Below are 20,448 nucleotides of genomic sequence, written 5' to 3' on the forward strand. Positions count from 1 at the left end.
CTTTTCCACGATTATAAGATCTCCGACTTGAATGCCGCTGCTTTTCACCTTCACTGTGCCTGAAACGCACAGTAAACAAAGTTTAAAGTTAATCGAGGGTTTGGTAACTGTGTATTTTAGTCCATGGGTTGCATATGCTAAACATTATGGGAGCGTTTTTCACTTAAATATGGGCCGTCTATTCTAATTACTTTTACATTGATTTTTTTTCTTCAAAGATCATATCTGAAAAACACAAGGTTCTCCTGTGTATTTTGAATAAAGTGGGACTTCAAAAGCACGCGTCTTTGGGTGAACTGTTGTCCCCGCATGCCTCGCCAGTCACCCCAGTGAATTTGGGGAAGTCATTTTCCTGGCAGGTTTGAAAGAATGCTGGGGGGAGTTGAGCCTTTTTCCTCTCATTCCGTTTGGAATGAACAGGCAAAATTGTTTGGAAGAGATCACTGACCCTTGACCCGTGTCGTGACCCCGGGGCTTTGCATATGTAAGGCATTAAAGCACATTAATATTGCTATGCATAAGGCTGCAAGGGACTTCACATAAGTGCTCTGCTCCACTAGCGCAAAAAAACATTTTACAGCTTACACAGCAGCATCATGTAACACCACTCAGATACAAGATGTGGCAAAATATACTTCATCTGACAAGAGATGAAGCTTTGATTATTATAAGGAAGTGCTTTTGTCTCATGCCCATTTGTTGCTTAACATCAGAGCTGCAATGATTAATTTATTTAACCGATTAGTCGGGCATAAGGAAATTAGCCTGCAATTTATAGGGATCATCAATTAATCGCTTTAAATTTTTCAAGCGAAAAATGCCAAACATTCACTGGTTCCAGCTTTTAAAATATGACAATTTGCTGCTTTTCTTTGTCATTTGTTGCTTCCTGGACTGTTGGTTGAATAAAAAAAAAGTTATTTGAATATATCTCCTCTAGCAGTGGGTAACTATAAAGGCGATGTGTCACTATTTTATGACATTTCATAGACAAAATGATTCATTAATAATCAACAAAACTTAGACGGAACAGCTTTAACCAGTTTCTTCCTAAGCTAGAAAATAACACACAAAGTTGTGACACCATAAAGTTTCTACAAACCACAAGATATGCACGGGGGCCGCTATCATGGGGGCAACCAGTCATTGTGTTTATGGGTAAAACAAGCTGCCACATCAAAGGGCCAAAGTGATGGAAACCACAAGAGGTCCCCTGCTTTTTATTGCTGGTAGCACTTTATACCAAGGCCTCTTATGTACACTTTTACATCTCTGCTTTCAATTACCCACCATTTCCCCTAGCCCCAATAAGTTTTAATAGGACAAACCTCCTACAGTTAATAAGACGCTGATGCGAAGAAATAAGCAACGTGGTTCAGATATCAACACAACCGAAAAGCATAACCAATGTTGTCGTCTAGGCCTCTGATCCTTACCTCTTGTCGAAAGCTTGCTGTAAATCTGAGAGTTCATTTCTTTGTCTCGAATGTAGCATCTTATTTCTTCAACTGCCTCTCTAATGATGGTAATAGCCAAAACAAGACCCTGCAGAGTGAAATGTCAGAATTAAAAAGTGAGAGAACAAAATACCAACTTTATATGAGTGTGGAAAATGTTGTCTTTGTGGGAAAGACCTTATCAAATACCTCATCAAAAAACTAACCGTAAGATACAATGAACACAAAAGCACATGAAATTAGGTTGAATGACCATAATAATTAACAATTAGTGAAATGCCACATACCAGCGGGACCCAGTAGGTGTAGAGGGCACCCAAGCGTAGCTCATTGATAAATTGAGAGCAAGCTAAAAGCAAAAAGTACAAGTTGTAGAAGTACTTGAACTGATGGAACAGCACCTGTCAACATAAAACAAAGTACAAAGTGTGGAGTTAAGTTATTGTGCATATAACAGTATCTGAACATTTACTGCTAGGCCATGACTGTTTTTTATCTTTTATTTTTTATTATACGACACCATCGGCCTCCCTTTGCCTTGTTACAACACTGTATTAGTGACCTGTAGATGAAAACTCATCTGAACATTGATGTTAAAATGAATTCAGGTGTTCATAAACCATTTGTTTCACACAATGTCAATATTTAATGTGTGACAATGTTTCCTTTTCAGGGCTCCAGACTAATGTTTTTTATTAGGAGCACCGCAGCCCTTACCTGAAAATGTTAGGGGCACAGGCAGAAAATGTAGGCGCACACACCTTAAATCGACTTGTAACTCAATTTTTTTACATTTTCAACCATTTTAACTCGGCATATTTTATGTTTTAATCTGCTGTTGTGCTTCATTAAAGTGCTCCTATGTTTTTTGCCTTTTTTCCTTTCCTTTATTGAGTTATACATCTTTTTTGTGCACATTATAGGTTTACAATGTGAAAAAGCCCAAAGTCCACCCCAAAGGGACTTAACATCTCCAACAGAAAACACTGTTCACAAACTGCTCCAAACAGCTCTGTCGTAGTCCAGCCTTTACTTCAGAGACAAACATGGTCACTCTGTAACACACGTTATAATGCTCGCCTAGCTGCTAGCATGGCACTTCCTCATGCTCTGCAACTGACTAGCTACAGTGCTTACTGCGCATGTGCGACTCCCAACAAAGATGGAACAGAAGTGAGATGTCTCACTCTGTAGCTAAAACAGAGAGCTCAACACACAGGGTGAAAAGAGGAGCTGCAGCAATGTGCAGTACAACAAAAATATGGTGTTTTCTGAAAATTAAACCACATAAACCTATTCTGGTACAACCTCTGAATACAATTATGAACCTGAAAATGAGTATAATATGAGCACTTTTAAGGTGTTAAACTGGGAGGTGCTTTGTTTTCCCCCGCATGTTGTGGACCACATCTAGTGCAGAAGATACAGTTTATGGTGTTTTTGCTAAATGTAAGCCACATAAACTCCCTCAGCCATTCCTGACGGAAACCATGTGTTCTTGCCTTTTTCACCACGGCCTCCTCTGACTTTAGTTTATATCCTCGATGTTCCACTTCTGGTTATTGCTCTGGTGCCGCATGAAATTCAGCCGGATGCATGTATTTTCGCCGATGTCCGTTTCCTTTTGCGTGGAATTTTAAACTCTGGTGGATTTGTGAGGACTATGGTTAACTGCTCCTCAGATCTCTGCAGGGTAAATCCAGACTGCTAGCTAAACTATCTGTCCAATCTGAGTTTACTCTCGCACAGCTATGTTACAGCGACTCGGTGCGCAGCTTAGCACCGGCCGTGACGATTGTGATTGGTTTAAAGAAATTCCAATGTTTTTCTCCCATCCCGGAATGCTGTGTGGACTAGCCAGACCCTCCTCTGCTCCGCAGTGTGTGGATGGTCTGGCAAAGCGAGACTACTCTTACTCTAACTCGTCTACATCTTGCTGCTGTGAAGGGCCTGGCTGTGGTGCAGCAGGAGCCGTCGATGGAGAAAGCGTCAATGGTTCGTTTTGCCATGGTTTGCTTTTTACGGACGGTGAGTGTGACACCAGGAAAGCGACTAATCACTCACGGACCCTCCCCCTCTCACACACATTGGCCATCTCTGGCAGACTCGCTCCCTTCCAGTTATTTATAACATGAAATTAAAATCACAGTCTTGCAGCCCTATACAATTCTGTTGACAAAACCACTATCCCAGCTAACGTATTTTAATAATCCATTACAGGGCCCTATCTTGCACCTGGCGCAGCGCAGCGCCCGATGCAAGTGTCTTTGCTAGTTTAAGACCGACGCAGTTGTCAATTTCCCGTCCAGCGCCCGCGTCGTTTAAATAGCGAATGCACCTGCGCCCATCTGTGCGCCCATGGGCGTGCTGGTCTTACAGGGAGGTGTATTCAGGTGCATTCTTGGCGTATTGCTATCTTGAGGCAGCGGGACATGATCGCGCCATTGACCAACAAAAACCTGGTCTAAAGTCAATAACGCAGCATTTCATTGTTATTTTAACAGCAAATTAATAAAATGTGCCTAGGCTTATGCACAGCGCGCGCATACTATGCTTGTTACCCACACACACAGGGACACGCAGAAGCACACAAACATGCAGAAGATTACAAATAATAATATTACGGTGCAAATCCATCATCATAATAGCATAGGTACAAACGCGCCTGGCTTTTAAAGGGAATGGGAGATGACTCTGATTGGTTTATTGCATATTACACCCAAAACACACCTATGAATTAATGAAGACACTAAGTACAACCCTTTTGAACCATGCGCCTGGACCGTTTTTTTCGATAATAATGAAAATAATCTTTAGTTGCAGCTAGGGCTGGGCGATATGGAGAAAATCAAATATCACGATATTTTGGACCAAATACCTCGATATCGATACCACAACGATATTGTAGTGTTGACTATTGGTGCTTTCACAAAATATTTACACAATGAGATTTTTGATAAATAATCAGCAGTAATGGAGATCTAATAACTAAGTGGGGAAAGGCAAATAATATAACAGTTACAACAGTCTGGTAAGTTGAGAAAATGACTTCACTTTACTGTAATGCAGCCTTTAAAACCAGGAAAAGACAACACTTATGCCACATTACGATATAACGATATCCAAAATCTAAGACAATATCTAGTCTCATATCACGATATCGATAGGATATTCGATATATTGCCCAGCTCTAGTTGCAGCCCTTATCATGACATTGAGTCATTGAATAAAAACTTGACAAACTAAAAAACGCCCTCATATCCTCAAAATAAGAATAAAATCCAATATTGTCCACACTGTTCGTCCTCGTTGGCCTTATAAACAACCTAAGAGATGTGAAACAATATGCAAACATGGTATAGTAGATTTTCTCCACTAGTGTCATTCTTAAAATTAACACTCATGCTTCAACTTTGCCAAATTTCATTACCACCAGTGTGCAAGATGACTACCGGGGGGGAAACTTGTGTCAACTTTGTTGTTGCATTGCTACTGTACATCCTTTCCAAAACTGTTGCGTAAAGTAGAGAGCAGAGAACATGAAACCACGCACAGAAACATAGAGACTACAAACTGTTCTAGTGACAAGAACTTCTTGACAATGTCAATAAAAAACATCACAATTTGCAATGCAAAAAGGCTCTGCTCTTGTCTTTGGCTTTCCAAACAAATTTGAGCTACTTTCAATGTCTGACTTCATATACAAAAACAAAAAATAAAAGATCTTAAGACAACTGAATGTCTGGAAAACAAATGCATATGTAAATCAGCCCGGGGAAAAGGCAAGGGTCAAAAACACATAGCTTAACTGCCGCCAAATCGCCAACCAATGTCACATGTGTCTCTGCCATATTCTTCTAAGAATGGGAATGGGATTTGGTGCTATGAGACCATGTTGCTGTTAGTCCAAATGGGACTGAAACTATCTGAGATCTTCATCTTAACATGACAAAATTCCACTATTTATGAATGACTAATGATCTCCTTACACTTTCGGCAGGTGAAGTGAAGCCTCGCCAACATATCACACTGGTACATTCCTATGACAGTGCAAACTGTGCCATAAATCATAGAGAAAAAATTTGATCAGCATCTGTGCCTGAGCATCCGGAGGCTAATGTTAATATATTGTATAGTCGTTTGGCATTTGGCTGACAGCAAACAAGGCTACAGTAATCTGCGATTAAACTTAAGTAAGCCTAAAGACACTAATCATTTTTCAAATTTGAGGCACACATCTGATCTAGAGCTGAACCAATTAGTCGATCGAAACAAGGCAATCAAATGTTTTGATAATTGATTCATTCTTTGACTTTTCAAGCCAAAATGACAAAGAATTGAGGTACGAGCTTCTTCAGTGTGAGTATTTTCTGCTATTCTCTGTTTTATATGGTTGTAAACTGAATATCTTGGTTTTGAACCGTTGGTCAGGCAAAATTGGTGATTCATAGACACCAGCTTGGACTCCGGGAAGTTCTAATGGGCCTCTTTCATTATTTTCTGACAATGTATACACTAAATTATTAATACGGTTGGTTATCGTTTGGATTTTTACGATTCCGATGGCGAACCGGTACTTTTAAAACGATTCTGATTCCCAAACCGAAAAATGACATAAAACAAAGGTTTTTACGTCCGTTTTGGTGAGCCCAGAGGGAAAATATGGCATTTCAAAAGTAGCCTACATTTACGGTAGCTAGCTAACGGTAGACTACAGAGAAAGTGTGATATTTTTACACTCAGAGCGGCAGAGGGAAAATATTTCAGTCAACACATTAAGTGGAACCGAAATGAGGAACCGAAATTTGCGTTCTAATCTGGTCCGATTCTTACCGGTTGCGTAGGAACCGGTTCCATAGTGGAACTGGTTTTTGGTACCCAACTCTAATTATTAATCGAGTAATCTGGAAAATAACCGTCAGATCAGCCCTAATGTGATCCTCTGGTCCACAGCGATTTAACATGAGTCGAACACTACAATGCCCACCCACTGTGGCTAGTAAAGTGGGCGGTACAAGATGACAGGTGAGAATGATGATACTTAGGATTATGATTGTCTTAATGGAGAAATGTGTCCGACAAGTGACACTAAAATCAGATCCAGGCTGAGAGAGGTGGGTGGTGGTTTTGGGGGTCAGAGGGAGGGAGGTTGGAGGGGTGACCTTTGACTGACACTAACCGCAGGCAGGAAGGTGAAGAAGTTGTACTTCTGGTTGTTAATGACATTCCTTGGGTACCTCTGCTCCCTCTTTTCTGGGTGGCCGAGCCACACGGTGCGGGGACGGAAGTCCCCCATGCCACAGCATCTCGACCACGGGCAGCACCTGAGGGGAACACACCATTTAGTTCAATAGCAGACATGCCGAGAAACAAACAGTTACTTGACAAATATACAAAATATTTACAATTCAGTTGATTCATTTGGTTCAATAGCAGACATGCTGAAAAATAGATAGTTACATGACAAATTAACAAAAGATTTAGGATTTAGCGGATTCATTTAAGCTATTTTACTTTGAAATGCAGACTCTGTAGATTGACTCATAACCCTGTGTTGCATTTCGTGAAGCTGTCGAGGTAACGGGCTCCATTTTTAATGAATTTCCTGTCACATCTCTTAGTTAATGTGTTGCTTATTGCCGCTACAAACCCACAGAACCGACTAGGCTGAGCTAAAGGGCCGATAATGGAATTTGGAGAGACTATGCCTTACAAGACAAATATTAACTTCATCTGGAAAGGGGCTGCCACTCCCTTCACTCTACCCAAACAAAGCTTTCCATATCAATGAACTAAGAGCCCAGTGACCTTGCAATCAATAATTGATCTATTTTCTAAGTTGTAAAACACTTCCTATAGACAAAATATAGGTGTGACAATTATAAAGACTCTATTTGATGGCAGATGACTTGGTAATTAAACGCAATGACAATATTCACTGTTCAAAAGCTGGCTTCCAGGTGGCCGGGTTGATTCAGTGGTAGAGCAGGCGCACATATACTGAGAGGTTTATCCCTCGCAGAGGTCCAATGAGACCTGTGACAATTTCCTGTATGTCTTCCCCCTCTCTCTCCCCTTTGTCACCTAGCTGTCCCATCGAATAAATGCGGAAAAAGCCCCAAAAATCATCTTAACTTAATTTTTTAAGTTAGTATGCTCTGTGATGACCCTGCAGCAGATAGGACACAAAACACAAGGTTCCTCTCCAACTAATATGCTAGCGCTGGGGTTTCTGAATTGCTTGTATCCAGGTAGAAACTAAACATGTGATTATATTAGGCCTAAATATGAAGAGATATTCCTGTTGCTGTATTTAAAGATACCACTCTTGTATATGTTGGAGAATAACAATGTCAAGAATGGGCTCTGTCATTGCCAAGTGATTAAGTAGAATAATCATGTTCCTCTTTTTAGACCTCAGAAGTCTCTCACAGAGACAGCTAACCTCCGGTGCATTCTTACTGCAGATTATGGCTTCAATTACAGAGAGATGGCCTTTTACACAGAAGACATTTTGGCATGTCGCAGCAGGAAAAGACACAGGTGTAAATAATAAAATAAATGAGGGCTGAATCATGTTTAGCTGCTTCCGTTTCAGGGTTCCTGCTATTGTGCATGCTGAGTCACACACTGTAACAGTTCAATAGAATAAAGTAATTGTTAGTGTTGGTAATACCTGTGCTTTTCCTACTATGACAAGTCAAAATGTCTTCTGTGGAAAAGCCCCTTTAGTTTTGTTATCGATTATACTACAAAATAGTTCCTCGATTGGTTGTTCAGAGTGTAAAATATCAGCCCAACATACCACGGTAAATCTAAAAATAGTGAACAATTTGCATTCAAATTTTCCAGAACCCAAGTTGACTTATTTAAATGTCTTGTTTTGTTCAACAAATCCTCACATTTGACAAGACAGAACCTTTGTCATTTTCTAACCCAACATTAGAGTCATTTTTGAGGATGTCATTTGTGGGGCATTACACAGAGATGTGGTTCTATCATTTAGCATACCCTCAATGATACAAAACTGAACATTATATCCTTCATGAAGTTAGGATGTATTGCAGTGCATTGCACTTTTGCATTAGTTCTAGCTACCTAAAAAACTGGCAACTGAGAGTTTAACTACCATATTAGAGGGAGGGCAGGTGAATTGGATGCATCAGGCGTGACAAGTAATAATACTGCAAACTGCAGAACATACTGTAATACATAAAGCAGGTAGCTACAGGCCAATATTTCTTCATTATGACGCTCATGTTCAGAGCTTTTGTCTTTGTGATTATTACAGGAGGTGACATCACATCACATCACCGTGATAGCCTGATCAGACTATTGGCTGCATTTCAGAACGGTTTGTGCCCTGTCCGTGTTTCTCCATCATCATTTATGAGGCCTGCCCCTTAATATGCCTATGCTGTGGTTTAGCCAGCATGTGAATTTACCACACTGCAAAAAAATGTTTAAGTCAGGGCCTAACGTACATTTATGCATAACGTTTGTGTCTGCTCTTTGACAGACTGAGCTCCAGTCTACCGAGCAAATATTGACATGGGCGTCTCATACACTTGCTCCAATTGCACCCCGGAACAAGGATATCTTCTGGAGCTATTTGCTAGCTGTTTTAAAGCTACAATGAATGGCCACAATGTTTTTTAACAACATACATTTGTCTGCTAGCCGTTGTTTTTTTCGTCTTAACTGCTTATTTTATGCCCTAAAACACGCCGCCGCTAAGCTAGTTATTGAGACAATGTCGACGCGCTCCTGTAAACAGTGTAATGGCTACACTGACATTAGCAGAAGCCGACGAGCGAAACAAGTCAACAAATGGCTTCGCATTGGTATTTCTGTGCTGAATGACTCCCTTACCCATTTCTGTGTTTACCGTCGTGTCTTTTCGGCCGTCTCACGGGCTGTAGGGGGATATTATCGGTCATTCCTGCAGCTCCTGGTAGCGGGTGGAGGCTGGAGGCAGCCTGGCTGTAGCGCGGTACTGGGCGGAGGCTTCCCAGCTGTCACTCACACACAGACACAGACACAGTCAGCAGGTTAGCACTGCTGCTGGGACCTACAGTACCACACCTAGCACACCTAGCTCAGCATGAGCCACTCACCCATTTCATAACATTAGATTTTAGATTTTAGATTTCTGTTGTCAATAGACTGAAAAACTATGTATAGATAGATAGATAGATAGATAGATAGATAGATAGATAGATAGATAGATAGATACATACATACATACATACATACATACATACATACATACATACATACATACATACATACTTTATTGATCCCCAAAGACAAATTCAAGGTCCCAGTAGCTTAAAGACATTACACACAACATACACATCATAAACAGGATGATAAAATAACAAATCCACATGAATAATATGGACAATAAAAGAAAAGATACTAAATAAAAAAATCCACATGAATGTACTAAGGGATGTATGAGGATGAGGTGTTGCAGTGACAGGGCAGGGACTGACCCTGTGATTCAGTATGCATGGTAAGGTGCTTTGTGAGAGTGTGTGTCATGGTGGTAAGTGCAAATAAGTCCAATAGTGCAAGGATAAAGTCTAGAGACCAGCATTAAATATGGACAATATATATAAAAACTATAGCAGTGCAAGGATAACGTTTAAAACAGCTTTAAATATGGACATTATAAGGGAATAAAGTAGACAGTAGGATAGACACAAATCAACAGTCAATATTAGATGTATGTTGCTTGAGTGATAATTTTTAGCAGGGAGTTAGCCTGCATTTCTTATCAGTTACTCTTTATATTTGGTTTTGAGTCAGCCAGTCAAGATGGAGCGATCGAGGCAGTGGCACACTGATAAAAGAACATTTAATAAGTCAGCTGGAGCCCTAATGTCGAAAGACTTTTGAAAAACAAGGACAGGGCTCATGTCCCCCACTATTGCAAGTGATAAATAACTGTAAACGTTCTGTAATATGGAAGATAAATGCAGATTAAAGAGCAGTGTTATTTTCAAAATTTTATTTCAGATTTGTTATGTTAATTTTCTATCAAATATAATACATTTTCTCATAAAATCCACATTTACTTTTTGGCCCGTGGCCCTTCATATGAAAGAATTTGGGCACCTCTGCTCTAGGCCTATATGTTGCTTTTTGGGGGAAAGTACTGAGCAGTGGTGGAAATAACAAGTACATTTTTTAGGTCGGCCTACTTTTACTTTACTTTAGTATTTCCATTTTCTGCTACTTTATAAACTACCTTGACTCCACTACATTGGTATAACACTAGTTACTAGTATTTCATATTACAATGCAAAGATGTATGATCTACGTATAGAATATGAAGCATCATTAGAGATACAGGTGAGAGGTGATGTCAGTCAAGCCCAGTCTGTGCATGTTAAAACACTCCTGGGAAAAGGTAGAATCAGGCAAAATAAGTAAAGATACTTGAGGGGGTGGACCATGGGTGTGCAGGATTTTATATTTTATATATATATACATTAATGTATATTCCTCCACCCCAACAAGCTACATTAAATAAAATACCTGCAACACTCTGAATAACAAATACTTTTATTTCTGTTACTTTTAGTACATTTTGCTGGTAATAAGGGTTTTTAATGGGAGACTTTTATTTGTAGCAGAGTATTAGATTATAGTAGCCTAATTCTACTTCTACCAAAGTATCTCAATATTTCTTCCAACTAGGGCTGGGCAATATATCGATATATATCAATATCGTGATATGAGACTAGAGATCGTTTTAGATTTTGGATATCGTAATATCGTGATATGACATAAATGTTGTCTTTTCCTGGTTTTAAAGGCTGCATTACAGTAAAGTAATGCACTTTTCTGAACTTACCAGACTGTTCTAGCTGTTCTATTATTTGCCTTTTCCCCACTTAGACATTATGTCCACATTACTGATGATTATTTATCTAAAATAAAAAGTGTGAAGATATGTTAAAGCACCAATTGTCAAATCCTAGAATATCGCCGCAGTATCGATATTGAGGTATTTGGTCAAGAATATCGTGATATTTTCTCCCTATCGCCCAGCCCTACTTCCAACACGGCCAGAAGTGTGATTTGTGTTGGTCAATTGTAAGGCTGAAGTTTATGGTGTTGGTTGGATACCGGTGTTTGAGCAAAAAAATAAAATAGAAAGACCAGAGATGGGTGACTATACACTACTGTGGCAAAATGTACTATTTGTATCACGCATTCCCCAAACTTTAAATTAAATCTTGAATGTAGAAGACGCACTGCAGTATTTGATATGATTTGAGGCAGCAAACACTCCTTTTAGGGTTTCTAGCCTGCACCATGCTTCATGCTTTTGCCTTTGCATATCCATGTCTTTTGCAATTTGATGTTGTGAAGGGTTTTGGACATGCGTGCGGTTTTGTCTATGCCACATTATGACTATTGCATTTATTGTAGTACAGGGATTTCTGCTTACTCATTTGCACCCACTACTGCAATAGCTTGAGTGCGCTGTAATGACATTTAAGCAGAGTTTTGTATCATAAAGTCACTGTACAGTTGACCTAAAAATGGATTGTGGCTACATGATTGAAGAGCGTGCTTCAGTTGTAGATGCAAATAGTTGTTCGTTGAGGATGCAAAATGGCAAGGGATTAATGGCTACTGGTGGGTCATGACAATAGAAAGAAAAAAAGAAAAGAAAAATACTTCAGTCATCTGAAGGTGAGCATATGTAAATTAGGGATTTTATGTGCATTTAAACTTGCCTGTGCTGGCGTAGAAATTAGCATAGGGGCTACATTTCAGTAGCTTGTGTTACACGATCAAATAAGTTCCCATCTTACTGTATGCAGTCATCCTCCGGTATCAGCTCAAGTAAGTTTGGCAACAGTGGCTTTAGTTGTGAAGTAATGACAGGAAAACTATACTGAAAAAGTCACCCTGATTTTATTTTTCAAAAATCAGAAAATATTTAGGTGTAGGAAACATTTTGAAAAACAAAACATTTACATTGTAAACAGGCCAAATTGGCTCAACATCACTTGAATTGTAGTGAACTTGAAAGCAGTTTTACATGGTTTGCTAAATAAAGGCACAACTTGGCAAATGCATATCGATAAGGAATGTACAGCAGGGGCCTACAAAGTACGCGGACCATTCTGAGTTGCGTAAAGTGTCCAGTGATACAGTCATTACTGTTCAACTCAGCAGGTTGAGAAAGAAAATCTTTTATCGTATACTCAAAGAATGTAAATCGGAAAATGTACAGAACATTGTGTTGAGAGTAGGGTGAAGGACAACTAAAATCTAAAACGAGGTAGAACTTACCCCCTAACCTCAAGCATTTGGTGAATTATAAATAAATTAAATCATGCTACAAGTTGATACGATAACCAAGCAAAGTCTGACAATTACTCTAAATGGTTACGTCACACAAAATCTGACAGGAACGAAAAAGTTACAAAATTGTTGATTTGCCCTTTCCCCCGTTCAGCCATCACAATAAAAGCAGTGAAATATTACTATAAAAAAAAAAAATTCCAAAAAAAATGTAAATGTAACTAAAACCTGAAATAAAGTGCAGGCATGAGAACATTAAGCATAGCATAGCTTTCAGAGCTCAGCCAACTAAATTTGACAATGCAGATTGACAAGTGGAATAAGTTGGGGGGAGAAAAATTGATTTTTTGTAAACTGATGAAAAATATGAAATACAATGCTACAACACACTAATTTATCAGTCTAACAGAGCCTTTGTAACAACCTTATGGTGCAGTGAAAGACAACAGCAACATTGTACAATTCAGGTCAGGCACTTGGCAAAATGGTTTCAAATCATTAGCTACTGTACCTTAGAACCGATGCAACCGCGATAAAAAAGCCCGTTCTGTAAACTACATTATCCGAAACCAACGACTGGACTGTTGTGCTATGACGTAACGGACAAGACACTGGAATAATCTGCCAGTCTGATCAAAGACCCCTTCAAAAATGAGATATGCTATTGACATTTACCACTACAAAAAATGTACAAGGTCATAAAACCTATGGCACACACACACACACACACACACACGAGCGGGAAAGTAGTCATTCTAGATACATGCAGTTAACTACACCATCATTTCTGAACACTGAGACACGGTGTCCTTAAAAAGTCACGCCCCGAAACTTCTTAGTAAAGTTCACGATCCTTCAAAAGTATCAAGGAGACAGTCCGAGTTAAAGCGGTTTTCAAGTAAGTTATACATTCAAACTTCTGGATAGAGGGCAAAACAAGTCACAGAAAAAAAAATAAAAAATACCCGCATATATATATGAAAAAAAAACTACAGTAGTTATATCAAGTTCAACTAAAAATAACACTTGAGAATCGTTCAGATCTGGAGAGGGGGAGAGAGCTGCAATGAAGTAACTGGAAAAGTCAACCAACCTAAGCAGATTCAACAAGGTGTTTTTTTTTTCTGAATATTGATTGTACCTCATTCAACAAAAAAAAAAAAAAGGGGAGACATTCAAAAACTGGAGTTCATGTGGTGAATTGACTGAAGGCTAAAAAGCAGAATTAACTGCAATTTTACCCTCTTCCATGAAATGCGGGAACTGCGATTTTGGTACGCTGTCGGAGCCGTTCTTTTCCATTTCGGCCATGGCGGCGGGCAAGCCAGAGTGAGAGCTGTCCATCTTCACCAGGCCTCCGGTGGAGCCAATCAGAGGCCCACCGGCAGGGCTCCCAGGGAGTGGGATGCCACCGCCCTGGATGACAGAAATTTCATTGGTCTTCATGGTCAGGCCCCCGCTGAAGGCGGCAGCGTACTGGTTCCATACAGACTGGTCAAAGTTCATTGGGGGAACGCCCAGTTCTTTGGGGGCCTGCAAATATTCTGGCAACATCTTCGCCTCGGCGCTCATGGCCATCAGAGCCATGGGATTATCCAGAGACAGACGCTGGCCGCGCCTGGACGTGTTGTTCCACATGTGGGTGCCGATGTGCACCTAAAAGATAACACACACAGTTGATTACAATCCCATCACGACGCTTGATATTACATCATTCACAAGTACACAATTAAAAAAACAGCTTACTCTGCAACAATGTCGTACCTTTAGATTGCCTTTGGTGGTGAAAGCCCGGCCACAGATGTTGCAGCCAAATGGCTTCTCCCCGGTGTGAGTGCGCTCGTGGATCTGCAAGGCGCTGGCAGATGAGAAGTTCTTGCCACACGTGTAACACACGTGCTGTTTGGTTGATCGGCGCGGCGCGGTGGAGATGGACGAGGTCATGGCTGTTCCCTGAGGCATATGGGAGCTGAACAAACCATGGGCGCCCAAAGGATTCTCTGGAGGAAGCTTCATCTCCAGGCTTGCCAGACTCGATGGTATCCTCATGAAAGACATGTTACCAGGAACTGTTTGGGGAAAAAGGGGAGGTGGAAAAATTAGATTTAAGCATCCAACGTATCGGCCTCTGAAAATACAAATCGGATTTAAGTAAAAATCACTTTTTTAATAAACTCACCATATTCCGGCATGCCGGGCTCTTCTTTGATCGCTTTGGGGATGAAGCTGCTAGAAGCGGTGAGGTCGAGGGCTCCGCTCGACTCCGTGCCACCTTGAGCGGCGCCGTCGCACTCTGGTTGAGGCACAGTGTGGGCGAATTCATTCGCAGCAGACTCTGGAGACTTGCTACTACTCATGTGGTGGTTGATGTTGTTGTTGTTTAGCGGGGAAGAGGAGTGAAACGACATGGCTGAGTCCGAAACTGCCGGGCTGCGGCCGTTCTGATATTCCTGCTCTCTGGGAGCCGATTCTTTGGACGTCGCCTCACTTTCCGAAGCGGTGCTACTCTGTCGTTTCAGTGCAAGAGCAGAGGTGAGATTCTTCAAAACGTCGAGGCTGGAAAACACGGCGGGGGCAGCGTGCTTCTGTGGTTGGTCCTCGGAGGCGGGCGGGAGGGAATCGGAAGGGTTGTTGGGCATCTGGGAGTTCAGCTCCGGCTCGTGATCCTCCATGCTCTCCTCAAAACCATTGATATCCATAGACTTCTCCTCCGATAGGGAGGACTCCATCGCTTCTGCTGCGTCAAACTGGCCTTCTGGCATCGGCGTGTTGGGAATCTGCCCACCCATGTGCATGCGAATGTGCTGCTGCAGAACCACGGCGTTTGTGAACTTCTTCTGGCAGATGGGACACGAGTGCTGCATTTTAAGGGGAGTGTTAGCCCTGTGCACTCCGTAATGGGCCTTGAGGTTACCCTTGGTGGAGAAGGCGCGGCCACAGATTTTGCACTTGTAGGGCCTCTCGCCGGTGTGTGTGCGGTAATGCATTTTGAGCGAGCTCTGGCAGCTGAGCACCCTGTGGCAGATAACGCACTCGTTTGGGTCACTGGTCCGCTTTTCCAGGCCGTCCACCATCTGCTGAAGTTTCGCAGTTCCAGAGCTTTGTTCTCCTATGAGGGAAGTACCATTCATATGATGCAGCGCTCCAAGCAGTTCTTTAGTATCCTTCTGATTCGAATCTGCTCCGGTCTCTTGGCCAAACGCATTAGAGGAAACAGATGGGGAGCCGTCACTTGTCGACGGCGAGGGTCTGTGGGGAAACTGGTCCCCTGCAAAGCTGTCAAATGTCTTGAATCCTGGCGAGGGAGACGGGTGGAAGCTAACAGCAGGAGGACCGGGCATAGGCACAGCGTCGGTCATATTGGACTCGTCCATGGGCACAGACATGCCAAAGGGAATGCCACTGCTGGTGGGGATGTTGTCGAGGTGCTCCGGCACAGGATGCGGGTTCATGCCGATGTAAGGATACTTGTCCCTGTGCCTCTGGAAATGCACTTTGAGGTTGCCTTTGGTTGTGAAGCGGTTCCCGCAAATGTTACACTTGAAGGGCCTCTCGCCGGTGTGAGAGCGCAAGTGAATCTGGAGAGCACTGTCATTGCCAAAGCTCTTTCCGCAGTACTTGCACTTGTGCTTGTACAACGATTCGCCGTTCTTTATTTCTGGTGGGGGGTTCGCCATCTTCGCCTTGACTTTCTTGGAGGACTCAATCCCTGCTTGGATGCCGTTGAAGGTGCTCGTGAAACCCATGACACCTGATGACTGTGGCAGTTGTGCTGGTAAACGGCTAGCCAGATCTGGAATACCCTTGAAAATGTCCGTTTTAGAGGCCATAGATCCCAGTCCTCCAGGTAGAGAGGTCGGGATGCTCGTGGGCAGAGGTAGTTTGCCTTGCTTCATCGTCTCCATAGAAAGGCTCTGACTGCCGGTCCTTCTTCCTATCAGAGCTGCTGCAGCAGACAGCTGTTGGGAGAGATGTGCACCGAGGGCTTTCAGAGGGTCCATTACTGCCCCTACCGACGACTGGAAACCTTGTGGAGTCATCATGGCTACTTGGATTCGTATCTGCTCTGTGAGCTGGATTTGCTGTAGCTGCTGTTGCTGGAGGCACACCAGCTGTTCCAAGATCATCGGGATGGTCTGTATCGCTTCCTGCGATGAGGTCAGAGACTTATTGTTTGAATAATTTTGGGAGACAGCCACTTTAGTGTCTGCGATGGTTTCAAGAGTGACATTGGAATCTTGCATTTTCTGTGAGGGATGGAATGTCATCTCCGGGCTCGCAGGCATCTCCGTCTGATCCTGCTGTCCCGAGTCCTCTGCATTCATGCTGGACCCTTCCTCGGTTCTTTCCAGGTTGTCCGTATTGCCATTTGATAGGGAATGACTGCTGGAATGACTGCTGGACTGGCTATCATCCTGGTCACTCAGAAGGCCGTCAGGAGAGCCTTGTGAATATTCCTCAGGCACTGCATTGCCATCTCCATCTTTCATGATGACCACTTGCTGACTTTTAGTGCACTTTTCCTCATGCTCGAGAAATTCGGCTTCGTCAAAGAACTCGGCACAACACTTGCTGCAGACCTTGGTCTCGTCCATTCTGAGCCTCTTCACATCATTTCCAGTCTCCTCGGCTTGATCGTCTTGAAGAATCCCTAAAACAAGAGGATACAAGATTTTAATTAAAGCTGTTCATACAGTTATGACAATATCTGACCAATACAAGTAATAAAAATTGGAATAAAAACAGACTTTAACAATGTACTGTACAAAATACTATTAACGTGTCAAAATAAGTCAAGTTGCATTAATAAAGAACAAGATCCCACCTTGCAATATTTTGAAATGCAGCACAACAGCCTTGCAAGAGATTTTGCGGAGCTTATGTTCAATTTTTGTTGCCATTACTACAGAGTTGATTTGACCCTGATTGGAATTTGTTTATTGTGTATTCACTGTATAATCTGGTGAAATGTTCTTGTCTTTTTGTCCACTCCTTGTAGGTCACTGTACTGGTCTGTTAAGGACTTTGAATGTGCCTTCAGGGCCAGCAGAGGGCAATCATCTACCTTTGACATTACTCAGAACAATGTCCAGAAGACAAAGAGCCATGGGCATTAAATTAATGTGTTTCTGAAAAAGTCCACCAAGCACTTGCTCAAAATCAAACTGGAATCTAGGTTTCACAATAAGAAATATCTATAAACTGATATCAAATGTCCCACTTGGTATTAAATAGAGAGTAGACAGGAAAAACCAGATTAGGTTTACTATGCAAACATGGGCAATATAATGTAAATTACCTTTAAGCATTTTCACAGCCTGTGAAAGCCTGATGAGTGCTCCAAGTGAGCATTTTAATTTGTCTGCTAACCAAGAGGCCATTTCACAACTGGGTGTATTGTTAAATGCTAATGCCTCAGAGAAAGGGGGTAGACCACCTGTTTGCATTTGCCTAAGGAAACTGTTGGGACTTGTTAATTGCTCACCAGGAGGCATTGAAGGGTCACAAAAAAATAAAAAATAAAGTTGCTAACTGCTTTACATTCTGATCTGTGAGGACACAGTATGCAGGGCTCACATCCAAACAAAGTTGTGTACTACAGTACAGCCACTCTTATCATAATTCAATTAACTCCGATAGGAACAACGTGTAACTGAAGAACACTTCATTAACTACTAATTCCAAACCAAAAGTCGTCGATTATGATATAAAAATGTAAAGAGGCAACAGTCTAGGTCACCACTTGACGGCGCATGGCCTGTATATGATCACCTTTGATGGGGTACATGACACGAGGTCAGACTAAAACATTCAATACATGGGCCAGTGTGGTTCACTAAATGTTTAATATCTTAGACAACGATGTCCAAAATGGGCAATATACAAAATCAGAATGCACCGCGGCTTTTTACAGACACCGTGTTAAACTAACTTTCCTAATTATTAAAAAAAAGGTGAGGTCTACCAGCAGCTACGGGAGTTTGCATATGGCAACACCAAAACGCACCCCCACCTAGTCTCCACAAAAAAGGCCACTGCTCCATCCCCCACCTCTCCACATATGTACGAAAGGAAACAGTCATGCATTAAACTGGGGGGGATTTATTGCCTTTAGGTCAGCTTACTCCAGAGTCACATTTCATACAGTTGTTGGTAGTTAGGTAGCCTACCTTTGTTTTTTAAAACCTCAATATTGGCGCACACTTGCCAAACAAACCCTACCTAAAATAGTAATTTCCAAATAGGATATGTATGTTACATTATACGCAGCAACATTCTTAGCAAAAAATGAGAAATTGGAATCAGTAGGCCTACATTCACAACACACGCAATGGCAACTGTAACAGCACCCATCTAAATTCAGTCAAAAAGCCTTAAAAAAAAAGTATCTACGCACTAATATTTGCCACCAACCAAACGTGACATGATAAACGAGACCAGCTGGGAATATCTGAACGATATAAAGAGGAAAAATGATACACATAAAAGCCACTTTGCCACACAACTTCCTAAATTAATCTACAATGTATAAAAAAAATAAAAATCAACAGGTAGTAACACACGCTTCAATGTAGCCCAAAAAAAATTAATTTCAAACGGATTCGCCGACTTCAATGATGCTAACGAAACTACTACAGGACAAGTAGCTAATCGATTTAGGATGAAACTGGTCAAATTAGTTAAACATTAAAACCACATAAAAAAAAAAAGTTAAAAAATAACCGGTCACTTTATCGTTTGACCTGTCTTTATGTGAACAAAGTAAAAGCGTACAGTGTTGAATTTTAAAAACGCTCCTCGCGGGACACCTGTGTTGTGTTAAAAAAAAAAAATCATTTCTGAATGTGTAGCTTTGCCATGCATGGGGCTAAGTTTGACTCCTGGTCAATTCAAACGGACAGCAGCCGGTCAAAGTGCGAGGGCGAACGATGTGAAAGGCAGCCCCCCCCCCCCCCCCCCAAAAAAAACTTCGTGATAAAATGTCGATAGTTTGCTACATGGCATGGCGGAGCTAGACTTTTGAGTAACCAACTCTCTCATGTATCTTGTGTGTAAACTTACCGTTTTGCAACGCACCGGGCTCGTCGGAGTTGATGTGCTGCGGTTTGGCTTGCTTGCGCCTCGACATGGTGCAACCATCAGGGGCAAAGAGTTGCCAACAATTTCCCTCTGCTTCTTCGACAACTTCTTCGGCTTGGAAAATTAGCCCCCCCTCAAGTAGAAATGCGCATGTCAACGTAATTATTATTATCAATAATGCATTGCGATTTATCACGGTCCTCCGACAGCTGATTGGCTCCGGTCCAAGTGCTCACACATTATTCAAATGTACTCCCTATTGATGAGCGGAGCGGAGTGCCAGGAGGGGGCGGGAGGAGCCATGCTAGTGGCCGGACTGCGGGATGGAGGCAGGGTTAATAACACCCAACTCATCGCTCTCTCCCTTGTTGCTGAAAAAAAGAAAAGAAAAAGAAAGAAGATAAATATTGTCACCGACAGACACGAGCGACCAAAAGATCAGTTAAACAACTTAATCTTAAATTGGTAGTCTGTGTACAACCTGTGGATCTTTCAACTCAAAACAAAAATAGTATATTTATGTACTTTGTGGTATTTATTTGATTTCCCATTGTATCCCTATCAAATGCATATATACAGT

The 20,448-nt window shown here is 41.7% G+C and overlaps 2 protein-coding genes across 2 annotated transcripts in view; both read right to left on the bottom strand.

The window, feature by feature from the left end:
- Positions 1 to 9,493, bottom strand: part of LOC120559208 (probable phospholipid-transporting ATPase IIA) — a 50,039-nt gene extending 40,546 nt beyond the window's left edge. The window contains exons 1-5 of the mRNA XM_039800758.1: positions 9,330 to 9,493; positions 6,637 to 6,781; positions 1,745 to 1,858; positions 1,437 to 1,545; positions 1 to 59 (exon numbers count right to left, since the gene is read on the bottom strand). Coding sequence (XP_039656692.1) covers positions 1 to 59; positions 1,437 to 1,545; positions 1,745 to 1,858; positions 6,637 to 6,781; positions 9,330 to 9,397 — 495 coding nt within the window. The 5' untranslated portion in view covers positions 9,398 to 9,493. The remainder of the gene's footprint in view (positions 60 to 1,436; positions 1,546 to 1,744; positions 1,859 to 6,636; positions 6,782 to 9,329) is intronic.
- Positions 9,494 to 13,942: 4,449 nt separating this feature from the next.
- sall4 (spalt-like transcription factor 4) lies at positions 13,943 to 20,011 on the bottom strand. The gene is made up of 4 exons (XM_039800759.1): positions 19,851 to 20,011; positions 14,968 to 17,439; positions 14,553 to 14,857; positions 13,943 to 14,444 (listed from the first exon to the last, which is right to left on the bottom strand). The coding sequence occupies exons 1-4, from the start codon at positions 19,915 to 19,917 to the stop codon at positions 14,001 to 14,003; spliced, it is 3,288 nt and encodes a 1,095-aa protein (XP_039656693.1). The 5' UTR covers positions 19,918 to 20,011; the 3' UTR covers positions 13,943 to 14,000.
- Positions 20,012 to 20,448: the final 437 nt, after the last annotated feature.

Source organism: Perca fluviatilis, chromosome 5, assembly GCF_010015445.1.
Source record: "Perca fluviatilis chromosome 5, GENO_Pfluv_1.0, whole genome shotgun sequence".
In the NCBI taxonomy this organism is placed as follows: domain Eukaryota; kingdom Metazoa; phylum Chordata; class Actinopteri; order Perciformes; family Percidae; genus Perca; species Perca fluviatilis.

What these genes read in the sequence shown, in the direction of transcription:
- sall4 (XM_039800759.1), bottom strand. Translation starts at nt 19,917, where the DNA reads ATGTCGAGGCGCAAGCAAGCCAAACCGCAGCACATCAACTCCGACGAG. An exon ending in GCCCGGCATGCCGGAATATG is followed by an intron (nt 14,858 to 14,967) that starts GTGAGTTTATTA and finishes TTCCCCAAACAG; the next exon opens with TTCCTGGTAACATGTCTTTC. An exon ending in CCACCAAAGGCAATCTAAAG is followed by an intron (nt 14,445 to 14,552) that starts GTACGACATTGT and finishes GTTATCTTTTAG; the next exon opens with GTGCACATCGGCACCCACAT.